This window comes from Geotrypetes seraphini, chromosome 2, assembly GCF_902459505.1.
Source record: "Geotrypetes seraphini chromosome 2, aGeoSer1.1, whole genome shotgun sequence".
NCBI lineage: Eukaryota > Metazoa > Chordata > Amphibia > Gymnophiona > Dermophiidae > Geotrypetes > Geotrypetes seraphini.
Window position 1 is genome coordinate 56,434,256 of NC_047085.1, and position 13,131 is coordinate 56,447,386.

At 44.8% G+C, this 13,131-nt stretch overlaps 1 protein-coding gene across 5 annotated transcripts in view; it reads left to right on the forward strand.

The window, feature by feature from the left end:
* Nucleotides 1-13,131, forward strand: part of NUDCD1 (NudC domain containing 1) — a 214,440-nt gene that overhangs the window by 166,826 nt on the left and 34,483 nt on the right. For all 5 annotated transcript variants that reach the window (XM_033933051.1, XM_033933050.1, XM_033933048.1 and 2 more), the window contains one exon: nucleotides 9,506-9,631. In XM_033933051.1, the coding sequence (XP_033788942.1) occupies nucleotides 9,506-9,631 (126 nt within the window). The remainder of the gene's footprint in view (nucleotides 1-9,505; nucleotides 9,632-13,131) is intronic.

Sequence of the window (13,131 nt, forward strand, 5' to 3'; positions counted from 1 at the left end):
TGCAAGGTTTACTACCGGATATCGTTTCCAAAGCGCTGCTACAGGTACGCGGCGCTGTGCAATAACCCAGGCAACCAGTGCTCCCTAGAGCTTATACTTTGATTCAAAACATAACCGCTGATCTCACTTTTGGCCACTGTAGAGATCTTCCTCAGGAGGTGCCAGTAACCCCAGCTTCAAGCTTTAAAGGAAGGGAGAAAGGCTACTGCAGGACAGGGGTTAATCCTGAAATCTACCCTACACGAAGCAACAAGCCGCTACTTCAAATCAGTAAATAAACAGCAAAGGAACAAAAAAACACAATAGTTCACCGCGGAAATCTCGCACCTCATTAAGGAGAAGAAAAAAGCATTTATTTCCTACAAGCGAACAGAGAATAGGGAAACCAAACTAGAATACACGGTCAGGTCTACAGCGGCCAAAACAGCAGTTAGGGAGGCCAAACTTCGAGTAGAAGAAACTCTAGCAAAGAACATTAAGAAAGGGGACAAATCCTTCTTCAGGTATATTAGTGACAAAAAAAGGAACACAGATGGGATAGTACGCCTTAGAAAACCAGACGGGAATTATGTAGAATCAGACTCCGATAAAGCCGAACTACTGAATGAATACTTCTGCTCAGTCTTCACCTGCAAAGCACCAGGTCCACAGTTGCAGGTTAAGCAAAGCGCGGAAGACCCGTTTCAGAATTTCGAATTCACACCTGGTGACGTTTACGGCAAACTGACAAGACTCAAGGTGAACAAAGCCATGGGACTGGACAATCTGCACCCCAGAGTGCTCAGGGAGCTGTGTGATGTCCTGGCGGAGCCATTATCCGTGCTCTTTAATCTCTCCCTAAGTAAGGGGAAAGTCCCCTTGGATTGGAAAACAGCTAACGTTGTGCCACTGCACAAAAAGGGCTGCAGGACAGAGGCTGCGATTTATAGACCGGTGAGTCTCATATCAGTAGTGTGTAAACTCATGGAAACACTAATCAAACGTAAATTAGACACAATCCTGGACGAGGAGAATCTAAGGGACCCCAGTCAACACGGATTCACCAAGGGTAGGTCCTGCCATTCCAATCTCATCAGCTTCTTTGACTGGGTAACAAAAAAACTGGACTTGGGAGAATCCCTGGACGTCGTATACCTGGACTTTAGTAAAGCTTTTGATAGCGTCCCACATTGTAGACTGTTAAGTAAGATGAAATCGTTGGGGTTGGGAGAAATACTAACTGCATTGGTCACTGATAGGCTGAGTGGTAGACTTCAGAGGGTGGTGGTTAATGGTACCATCTCTAAAACATCGGAGGTGACCAGTGGAGTACCGCAGGGCTCAGTCTTGGGCCCGCTCCTTTTCAACATATTCATAGGGGACCTGACTCAGGAGCTTCAAGGTAAAATAACATTATTCGCCGACGACGCCAAACTATGTAATATAGTAAGCAATTGCAATTTGCCCGATAGTATGACGCAGGACCTGCTTTTGTTGGAAAATTGATCCTCGACCTGGCAGCTGGGCTTCAACGCTAAGAAATGTAAGGTCATGCACCTCGGTGGCAGAAATCCATACAGAACACACACCTTGCAGGGTGAAACTTTGGCTAGGTCATCAACAGAACGAGATTTAGGAGTGATCATTAGTGCAGACATGAAAACTGTCAATCAAGTGGAAAAGGCGTCATCTAAGGCAAGACAGATGTTGGGTTGTATCCGTAGAAGTTTTGTCAGCTGGAAGCCTGAAGTCATAATGCCATTGTACAGAGCCATGGTGAGACCTCATCTAGAATATTGTGTGCAATTCTTGAGGCCACATTACCATAAAGATGTGCTGAGAGTCGAGTCGGTTCAACGGATGGCCACCAGGATGGTCTTGGAACTCAAGGATCTCTCGTACCAAGAGAGGCTGAATGAATTGCGGCTATACTCCCTCGAGCAGCGTAGGTAGAGGGGAGACATGATTGAGACGTTTAAATATATCATTGGATGTATAGAAGTGGAAGAGGATATTTTCTGTCTTAAAGGACCCACGACCACTAGAGGGCATCCGCTCAAAATCAGAGGCGGTAAATTTCATGGTGACACCAGGAAGTATTTCTTCACCGAAAGAGTGGTTGACAATTGGAACGGGCTTCCGTTGCAGGTGATAAAGGCCAACAGTGTGCTGGATTTTAAGAGTAAATGGGATGCCCAGTGGGATCCCTAAGAGGGTCGAGTTAAGGAGTAGGGTCGTTAGGAGTGGGATCTCTAGGAAAATAAGCCTAGGTGGGTGAGTCTGTTAGGTGGGCAGACTTGATGGGCTATGGCCCTTTTCTGCCATCATTTTCTATGTTTCTAGGGGGAGCAGGCAAGGGGTGGGTGCACAGGGAAGGGAGGAATGCTGCTGCTGCACAGGGAAAGGGGGGGAATGCTGCTGCTGCTGCTGCACAGGGAAGGGGGAATACTGCTTCTGCTGTACAGGGAAGTGAGGGGGGAATGCTGCTGCTGCTGCACAGGGAAGGGGGCCAATGCTGCTGCTGCACAGGGAAGGGGGGAATGATGCTACTGCACAGGGAAGGGGGTGTAGGTTGATTTATGGTTGCACTAATTATGTAATGTAATGTAATTTATTTCTTATATACCGCTACATCCGTTAGGTTCTAAGCGGTTTGAAGAAAGTATACATTAAGATTATAAATGAGAAGTAAGAAGGTACTTAAAAAATTCCCTTACTGTCCCGAAGGCTCACAATCTAACTAAAGTACCTGGAAATTAATAAAGAAGAGAAAATAAAGATGGTTGAAAAAAGAAAAATTCTATGTGAACTTATAGGATGGAAATTAAACTGACAGTGAAGAACTGTATGAAAAATACATATGGAATGCAGTTAGAGAGGGTAGGTTACAATCTATTTATGGTATTTGTTTTATTGGAAGGTGTTAAGGTGGGTAATTTGGGGGAAAGTTATCTGAAGGTAGGTGAATCTTCTGGAGGTAAAAGAGGAGGGGTTAAGATATTTGGATTAATTTTTTGAAAAGCAGGGTTTTGATTTCTTTTCTGAATGTTTTGAAGTTGTCTGATATTGTCATAAGATTGGAGATGGAATGGTTGATTTTTGCTGCTTGTGTTGCCAGAAGGTTGTCAAACATTTTCTTGCGTTGTGTGCCTTTGAGTGGGGGGAAGGCGAAAGGGTTCGAGGTTCTTCTGTGTCTTGAGGTGGAGATTTGGTTTAAGCGGTTGTTTAGATAGGAGGGGGAAGAGCCGTGTAATGCTTTGAATATCAGGCAGTGGAATTTGAATTGGATTCGTGCTTGTATGGGTAGCCAGTGAGAGTCTAAGAAGGCAGTTGTTATGTGATCATATTTTTTGAGTGAGTAGATCAATCTGAGGGCGGTGTTTTGTATGGTCTGGAGTTGTTTTATCATAGTGGCTGGACAAGGAAGATATAGGGAGTTGCAATAATCCAGCAGACCTAAGACTAGGGATTGGACGATTAGTCTAAATTGTGCTTGGTCAAAGAATTTTCTCATGGTTAGAAAAGCTTTCTGGGTTGTTTTGTTAATCTGGGGCTGCATTGTGCAACATCTGTCTATCGTAACTCCTAGGAGTTTTAGTTCGGGTTGTATTGGGTATTTGGTATTTTTGATTTTCAGTTCAGTGATGGTAGGAGTTTGGGCTTTTTCGAGTAAAAGGAATTTTGTTTTTTCAGAATTTAGTTTTAGTTTGTGATCCATCATCCATTTTTCTACTGTGTCTAAGGTTGTTTCTAGCTTTGTTGTGGTGGTGGTCTCTGATGGGTCGAAGGGGAGGATTATGGTGATGTCATCAGCATAGCTGAAAGATGTGACATCTAGGGTATCTAAAGTGGCTCCTAGGGAGGAGATAAAGAGGTTGAAGAGCGTAGGTGAGAGAGGTGATCCTTGTGGAACTCCGCAGGGATTTGTCCATGGTTCTGATTTGATATCATTGTATTTTACCCTGTAGGTTCTAGATTTGAGGAACCCCTGAAACCATTTGTAGACCTTGCCTGAGATTCCTATGGCGTCGAGAATTTGTAGTAATAAGGTGTGGTCAACTAGGTCAAATGCTGCGGAGAGGTCTAATTGTATTAATATCATTTTTTTTCCTTTACTGATGTGTTGTCGGGCTGTATCTAGTAATGTGACAAGTAGTGTTTCTGTACTATGGTTAGTTCGGAATCCTGATTGTGAGGGGTGGAGTAGGTTGTGTTTTTCCAGATATTCGGTGAGGTATTGTGCCACTAGGCCTTCTATTATTTTAACGTACAATGGTATTGAAGCGATAGGTCTGTAGTTGGAGGGGCTATCTATTGGGCCTTTGTGATCTTTTATGATTGGAGTGATTAAGATCTCTCCTAGGTCCTGTGGGAATTGGCCTTCTGTCAATGTGGTTTGAATCCATAGCATGAAGTTGGTTTTGAATGTGGTGGAGGCGTTTGATAATATGTAGGTGGGGCAATTATTTAGGTCACTGGAAGCATGGCTGTATTTATTGTAGAGTCGGTTCATATCCGACCAGACTAGAATTGGGAAATCGGACCAGCTTCTGTCTGCTACGATGGCTTCGCTAGTTGATGGGTTTGTTGTTATCTTTTCTAGATGGGGGGGGGTGTTGATGAATGTAGATCTGATATTGGTGATCTTGTTTTTGAAATGGTCTGCTAGGTGGATGGCTGTTGGTGGGTGGATACCTTGGGTGGAGAGGTAAGGTTTGGTATCTGTGAGGTTCTTTACTAGATTAAATAGCTTTTTTGTGTCTGGGGTTTTTTTGCCTATCATTTTGGAGTAGTAGGCTTTTCGTTTTTCCTTGAGTTTGGTTTTGTATTGAGTAATTTGGTATCTCCATGCAGTTTTAGTGTGTTCTAAACTCTTGTTTTTTTTCCAGACTCTTTCTAGTTGTCTGCAGAGCTTTTTAGATTGGAGAAGTTCGGCGTCGAACCATTTATCAGAAGGTCTGCATATTTTGAATTTTAGTTTTTCTGGGACTAGCTCATTTAGAATGGTTTCGCTTATGGATCTCCATTGGGATATAAATTCGTTGGGAGCTATGTTGGTGGTGGCGTGGTCTGCTTTATCCCAGAATATGGAGGGTTCGATTTTTTGGCATGTTTTGAAGGAGGTTTTTATTGGAGGTTGTTTGTTAATGCTTTGAGGCCAGTAGATTGTGGCGGTATAGAAGAATAAAGTTATTATTATTATTATTATTATTGATGTCAAAGGTGTATTTATAGTGATCTGACCAAAGGGAGGGGTGCCATGCCCCATTAGTGATATTGATTTTGGGTTTGTGAGGATGTTGGGTCATATAAGCAGCAAGATCTAATTGGTGTCCTTTTTCGTGTGTGGATTGGGGATTGAGGATCTGGTAGTTTAGTGCATTGAGGTATGAGAGTAAATTTATTACTTGTTTTGAGGTGTGATCTTCTAGATGGAGGTTTATGTCTCCTAGGAGAAGGTTATGAGGTGATGTTAGGGAGTTCTGGTAAATAAATTCTTCAAGCGCTTGTTTGTTGTCATTCCATTTTCTCGGTGTTGAGTAACAGAGGATGCATGTTAGAGTTTCTATGAGAGAATCATCGGATAGTTGACAGGCTAGGAGATCTAGGTGGGGAGTGGAGTGTTTGTCTAGGGTCTTTATATTGATGCTGTTTTTGAGTATGATGGCTAGGCCTCCACCACGTTTTTTTTTTCTGCAGATTAATTCAATTTTATAACCCATTGGGCAGAGTTATGTGATGGAGGGATCGGATTCTGAGGTTAACCAGGTTTCGGATAGGAATAAGCAGCTTAGTTGTTTTTTAATTATCCAGTCCTTAATAAGTTACGGGTCTCTTCGTTGCTAGGGGAACCATAAATACCTCTTCCAGGTTCAGCAAACTTTGCCTACTTATACGAAGAATAGAGACCAAGACTATGTGAAATACTTTATTATAAAAATATATAATTCACATGCCAGCTGTAAATAACTAATTATTGTTCACAAAATATCCAAATACATATATGAAACTCAGTACCTAATTATCACACCACACTTGCTAGATAAATGAGTAAAACTAATTCTTGCACACTAAATAAATCCTTATAATAATAATTCCTGATTAGCAGCAACTCTAAAAATATAGCTTATCACCACAGGTACTTCACTTCCTTGTCCCAAAGACAATAGAATTCTCTCTCTAACCCAGCTGAAAAGACATATAATTCCTTATTCTCACCACATAGATCAGACCTCAGCAAAATCGGGGAGAAGGAATCAGTGTCTTTCCTCCGCTTAGCAGATATGGAAATTCTTCTGATTAAGAACAGTCCGTCAGCCACTGGAAAAGCTGTAAATTAGGTTGTCAGCAAAGGTTTCCTTTATGTGATGGAATCCAGATCTGTATAAAAATCCGTTTCTCTCAGGCAGAGAGTCACAAGAGGTAACTTTTCAGGTCTTAATTATTATAGAAGAGGTGCAGAGAATCCAATGTTAAGATGCAAGCTCCCTCACACCTCAACACAGACTAAACTTAATTAGATACCTTCTTCTTAGTTCTCATCCGATGACCTCTATCTGACCAATCCAGAAACAATCCCAATTAGCAGTCTTTCACCAATTAGTAGCCATTCTGTATCTTCGTGTACCAGCCTTCAGAGAGGTACCTCAGTAGATAACAGAGAGACACATACCGATCATGCAAGCTAATTCCTCCTACAACTTTCTCAGGAGCTGAGCCGGGCAGATGTTCATGACTGGAGAAACACAGAATTCCTGTAAACAAGTCCAAAATGCACCTGGCAGGCAGCAAAGATGATTTCTTCTTTTCTCTTCTTGCAAAAGATGGTTCAGGCTTTGTGACATCAGAGAGGCCTAACCTTCTGGTGTGAACAAGAAATTACCCCTACAGGGTGAATGCTGTTGCTGCTACACAGGGAAGGGGGGAATGCTGCTGCTGCACAGGGAAGTGGGGGGGGGCGAGAGGGAAAGGGGGCCAGGGAGCAATCTTTGTTTGCTTTGGGGGAGACAGAAAGACAGGCAGGCAGTGCACGAGAATGAAAGACAGACACACAGAAAGACAGCAGGGAGAGAGACAGACAGAAAGAAAGACAGACAGCGGGAGGGAGAGAGACAGAAAGAAAGAGACAGGGGCAAGGAGAGACGCAGAAAGACAGACATATATTCTAGCACCCGTTAATGTAACAGGCTTAAACACTAGTAGGGAATATCAATTATCTGGTTTTTCTTAGCTAGAAAAGTTATTTAGGCAACTATTGGGGTACTAGACTAGGGTTGTAGGTTTTCCTTTTTGATTTGGTTTTAGGTAGTGTGTAGTAGGTTTATTCCAGAGAGAGAGAGACTCTACAAGCAACAGCGCAACAACGTGGTACCCCTCCATAGAAGAGACAGAAACACATCAAATATACTTACCTGAGGAAGAATGGAGAGCCTGTGACGCTGGATGCTGTAAGACACATGAGTTAGTCACTTTTAGACAAAGGATTCAGAGAGAAATAAAGGAAGTGAAAAGTACTTATCTGGCAAGCCTTCATGGTAACAGCTGATGTTGATATCCTATTCATAGAATCAAAGGAGAATTTAATTGGACATTAAGAGAGCTATGCAGAAGTGAAGCTGAATTGCAGTACCTAGAGTTGTTTTACAGTATCTGTTTATTAAATTCTATTTCTATTCTCAACTTAGAGTCTTTACTGTTTCTTTATATTTATTTTATTATATGTTTAATAAACATTTTTATTTCAAGGTTACATTACATATATTATAATTTTTTAATGTAAATCACTCCTTCTCCTGGGGAAAGGTATACATTGAACACTCGGACATCCATGACTACAAACCAATTTTATTTCAAGAAGAGATACCTTTTACCTCTGTCTGAGAAGGAGGGGGGCTATATTATCCTTGGAGAAAACCAAGTAACTTACTTGTAGCAGATGTTCTTTGTGGACAGCAAGATACAAGTCCTCTCACCTACCATCCTACCTTCCTGTGGCTTTGTATTCTATTATGAGCTTTAAGAATGGACTAAAGCGGTTCCAGATGACAGTGGCAAAATACAAATCCTCGCATACCCTCCTACCTCCCTGTCAAGATGCATTCTATTATAATCGTTAAGAATAGATTGAAGTGGTCCCCAATGACTGCAGCAGGTGCAGAGTGGCACGCATGTGTGATGAGGCTAAGCCATCTGAAAAGCTTCTATAAACTATCCTGGAGTAGCATTTCCCTTGTCAGCCTCTGCCAGTGATGACATCCATGTTGAGAGTACTTTTATCCTGCTATCCACAGAGAACACCTACTACAAGTAAGTAACTTGGTTGTACATAATAACTCATGAAGTTCTTATAAACATATGAAAGTAGTGTAATTATTTGATGAGAGCACAATTTAAATTTTTGGCCAAAATAATTGTACCAATGTATTTGGCCAAAATAATTTTACCAATTGTACCAATGTATTCCATCAAATGGATAGCTTCTCACTGACAGCCTGGCGCTGAAGGATTTAAAAGGTACCAGGTAGGTTAAGGAAGTGAAATTAAAAGATGTTGAATTGCCTGGGGGGGAGATGGCCAGGAGGGGGCAGGGTTCCCATGCCTACCCAGCTGGGGCTGAAGCCTGCCCAGAATTGGGTCTCTGGCTATATCCCTGATACTCTCTACACTAGTGCTGCCTGATTCAGGAAAAAAAAATTCGATTCAATTCAGCCTATTGAATTGATTTTTCGATTTGATTCGATTTTCCAGCCCAATTGGGTGTTTTTTTTCAAACATCCTGGTGGATTTATTTTATACTGAATCAGAAGCCAGGAGCAGGCCTCAACGACAAGACGAGAACAACAGTGAGAAGTCGTGAGGACAAGATGTCGAAAGATGAGCCAGGGGGTGTGTAGTTTAAAAGTCACTTTATTGGTCAATATGTCACAATAGCTCAAAGACTCGATACTGGCAGTGTTTCAACGTACATGCCTTTATCAAGAGTAAGGGACCATGTTAAAACAAAATGAAATAGAATAAAATATAATTACAAATTAAACATAACCAAGCAACATAATGCAAAGCATCATAAAAACATATATATAAATATAAAAAAATAATGTGTAAGAACAAACAGCATGAATCATAACATAATTAAAAGCATATATATAAGAACAACATTGTGGGCTGAACATAAAGAAACAGCATAATTCTTAACATAATTAAAAACATATATATAAAACGCAAAATGTAATCAAAACAAGGTGAAAAAGAAACCATACATAGCAAGACAGAATAATGCACAGCATAATTATCTCTTATTTAAAAACAAAATAGACCAATAAAATCATCCCTGATAGTTAAGTACAAATAAAAAGTATATATATATATATATATATATATTCAGTAAGAAGCAAAGCAAACCAATTCAGGACAGGGTTGGGAACCACTGGTCTATATCATATGACAAGCTGTAGATCAGTTTGGTTATTTTCTTTCTGTCTAGGGGTATCTATTCATATTTACAGTTTTAATTTATAATTTTCAGAATTCTGACCCCAACAAAGAGAAGCCTCCTTGTAATGCTCAGGAGTTAGAGGAATGTGACATTTTCCTAGAAGACAGCACCACTCTGTGTAGATTTGATGGCAATACCTTGAAACCTACTGATGTGGTAAGCTCTTTTTAATTAATACGGGTAGTTTGTACACTTCTCCCTCCGTATTCGCTGTGATAGGGGATTAACAGAACCGCGAATACAGAAAAACCGCAAATAACTTTTTCATATGTTATTTACTGTTTTCTATTAAAAAACCATCGTGAATATGGTGAAACCACGAATAACATGGTGGGAGACCTGGCCTGTTCCTGAAGGAGAGGCAAAACACAGTAAAGAAAATGCTGGGAATCGGTATTGTGGTTATATGCAGGTGGACTTGTTAGACTTAAAGGCTTTATAAACATAATTTTTTAGAATTAGAGCTACCGTATTTTCTCGCATATAACGCGCGCGTTATACGTGGTTTTTACGTACCGTGCATACCCTCGCGCGTTATACGCGTGAGCGCGTTGTACAAATTTTTTTTTACATAGTTCCCCCCCCCCGACGTCCGATTCACCCCCCCCGCAGGACCGCTTGCACCCCCACCCCGAAGGACCGCTCGCACGCACCCGCATCCCCACCCCGAAGGACCACTCGCACGCACTCCCACCCGCACCCCCACCCTGAAGGACCGCTCGCACCCCCACAGCCTCCCGACCCCCCCCCCATCATGTAGAAGCTCCTACCGGTGTCCTGCTGCTTCCTCTTGGCAGTCCCGACACCCGACACGATCGGGGCAAGAGGGAGCTCAAGCCCTCTTGCCCCAGCCAACCGCGGCACCCCCGACACGATCGGGGCAAAAGGGAGCCCAAGCCCTCTTGCCCCGCCGACTCCCCAACTCCCTGACAATATCGGGCCAGGAGGGAGCCCAAGTCCTCCTGGCCCTGGCGACCCCCCCCCCCGCTAGTTGTTCGGGCCAGGAGGGAGCCCAAACCCTCCTGGCCACGGCGACCCCCTACCCCCACCCCGCACTACATTACGGGCAGGAGGGATCCCAGGCCCTCCTGCCCTCGACGCAAACCCCCCTCCCCCCAACGACCGCCCCCCCAAGAACCTCCGACCGCCCCCCCAGCCAACCCACGACCCCCCTGGCCGACCCCCAGGACACCCCCACCCCCCTTCCCCGTACCTTTGTGTAGTTGGCCAGACAGATGGGAGCCAAACCCGCCTGTCCGGCAGGCAGCCAACGACGGAATGAGGCCGGATTGGCCCATCCGTCCCAAAGCTCCGCCTACTGGTGGGGCCTAAGGCGCCTGGGCCAATCAGAATAGGCCCGGGAGCCTTAGGTCCCACCTGGGGGCGGGGCCTGAGGCACATGGGCCCAACCCAACCATGTGCCCAAGGCCCCGCCCCCAGGAGGGACCTAAGACTCCTGGGCCTATTCTGATTGGCCCAGGCGCCTTAGGCCCCACCAGTAGGCGGAGCTTTGGAACGGATGGGCCAATCCGGCCTCATTCCGTCGTTGGCTGCCTGCCGGACAGGCGGGTTTGGCTCCCGTCTGTCCGGCCAACTACACAAAGATACGGGAAAGGGGGGTGGGGGTGTCGTGGGGGTCGGCCAGGGGGGTCGCGGGTCGTCTGGGGGGGGCGGTCGGAGGTTCTTGGGGGGGCGGTCGTTGGGAGGGGGGTTTGCGTCGAGGGCAGGAGGGCCTGGGATCCCTCCTGCCCGTAATGTAGTGCGGGGTTGGGGTAGGGGGTCGCGTGGCCAGGAGGGTTTGGGCTCCCTCCTGGCCCGAACAACTAGCAGGGGGGGGGGGTCGCCAGGGCCAGGAGGACTTGGGCTCCCTCCTGGCCCGATATTGTCGGGGAGTTGGGGAGTCGGCGGGGCAAGAGGGCTTGGGCTCCCTTTTGCCCCGATCGTGTCGGGGAGTCGGGGGGGCAAGAGGGCTTGAGCTCCCTCTTGCCCCGATCGTGTCGGGGGTGCCGCGGTTGGCTGGGGCAAGAGGGCTTCAACTCCCTCTTACCCCGATCGTGTCGGAGGTGCCGTGGTTGGCTGGGGCAAGAGGGCTTGAGCTCCCTCTTGCCCCGATCGTGTCGGGGAGTTGGGACCGCCAAGAGGAAGCAGCAGGACACCGGTAGGAGCTTCTACATGATGGGGGGTGTCGGGAGCCTGTGGGGGTGCGAGCGGTCCTTCAGGGTGGGGGTGCGGGTGGGAGTGCGTGCGAGCGGTCCTTCGGGGTGGGGGTGCGGGTGCGTGTGAGCGGTCCTTCGGGGTGGGGGTGCGAGCGGTCCTGCAGGGGGGGGGGTGAATCGGATGTCGGGGGGGGGCATCAAGCTTTCAGTGTGGGGACAGGACTTCAAGGGGGAGAGGAGAGTCGGGGCGGGCGAAAGGAGAGTCAGGGTGGCCAGAGGAGAGTCGGGGTGGGCGAAAGGAGAGTCGGGCGGCGACGGGAGAGTCGGGCAGCATGCGCGGTATACGGGTGTGCGCGGTATATAAAAATTTCTGTACATAAATTTGTGTTTTTCACGCGCTATACTCGTGTGCGCGTTTTACACGGGTGCACGTTATCTACGTGAAAATACGGTAATTCTAGCTAGATGTGAAAACAGAGGGATGACTTACACAGTTAAGACTTTTCTTTTTCTTAATTACTTTTTGAATATTTCTATAATTGTTTTTAAGTATTGAGAAGATAATTTTATTAATATTTTCCATGTATAAAACCTATTTTACAAATAGAAAAGGGTTTTTATAAAACGTGCAGCTGCAAACATGCAAAAAGACTACATGCATAGAAAGTATGCACCTATCTTTGTGACCTTTCTGTAGGTGTTCCCTGCAGTGTATTTTGGGCTGAGGTAGGCTTATGATATAAATGAATATTTGATATAATACATATATACACATACACATTTACATCTTCAAAGCAGGTGTGAATTTGTGCATCGGCATTTGTGCATGATTGGGGCTGGATCTTTATGCATAATGTAGCCTTTAGGTTTATTAGTTATCAAAAAAGTCATGCATTTAGAGAGTGATATATTGCTCCTGACAAAGGATTTTTGAGCTTGTTTAGGCTTGAAAGGTGAACAAAATGTATTTTCTTCCTTTCCCACCAGGACACACATCATGACATAGTGCCAAGTAATTATAAATCTTTCAAAGTCATGGCCAAGCAAGAGAATTCTTGAAAGACTGTAGTAAGCTACAGGTTCATTTTAGGATTGCTGATGACATGAAAATCATGACCACATCAAGGCCTGGTGGTTTTATATATTGTACAAAGATGGAGTAGAAGCTGTTCATATAACTAACAAAAATGCATTATGGTTAGTAATTTAGTCCATGTACCAAACTTCAGATACTTCAAAATATTGCAGCCAAATTGGTTTTTGGTGTGAAAATAACATAAGAATTGCTGCTGCTGGGTCAGACCAGTGGTCCATCATGCCCAGCAGTCCGCTCACGTGGCGGCCCTCTGTTCAAAGACCAGTGCCCTAACTGAGACTAGCCCAACCTGCGTACGTTCTGATTCAGCATAAACTTGTCTTACTTTGTCTTGAATCCCTGGAGGGTGTTTTACCCTATGACAGACTCCAGAAGAGCATTCCAGTTTTCTACCACTCTCTGGG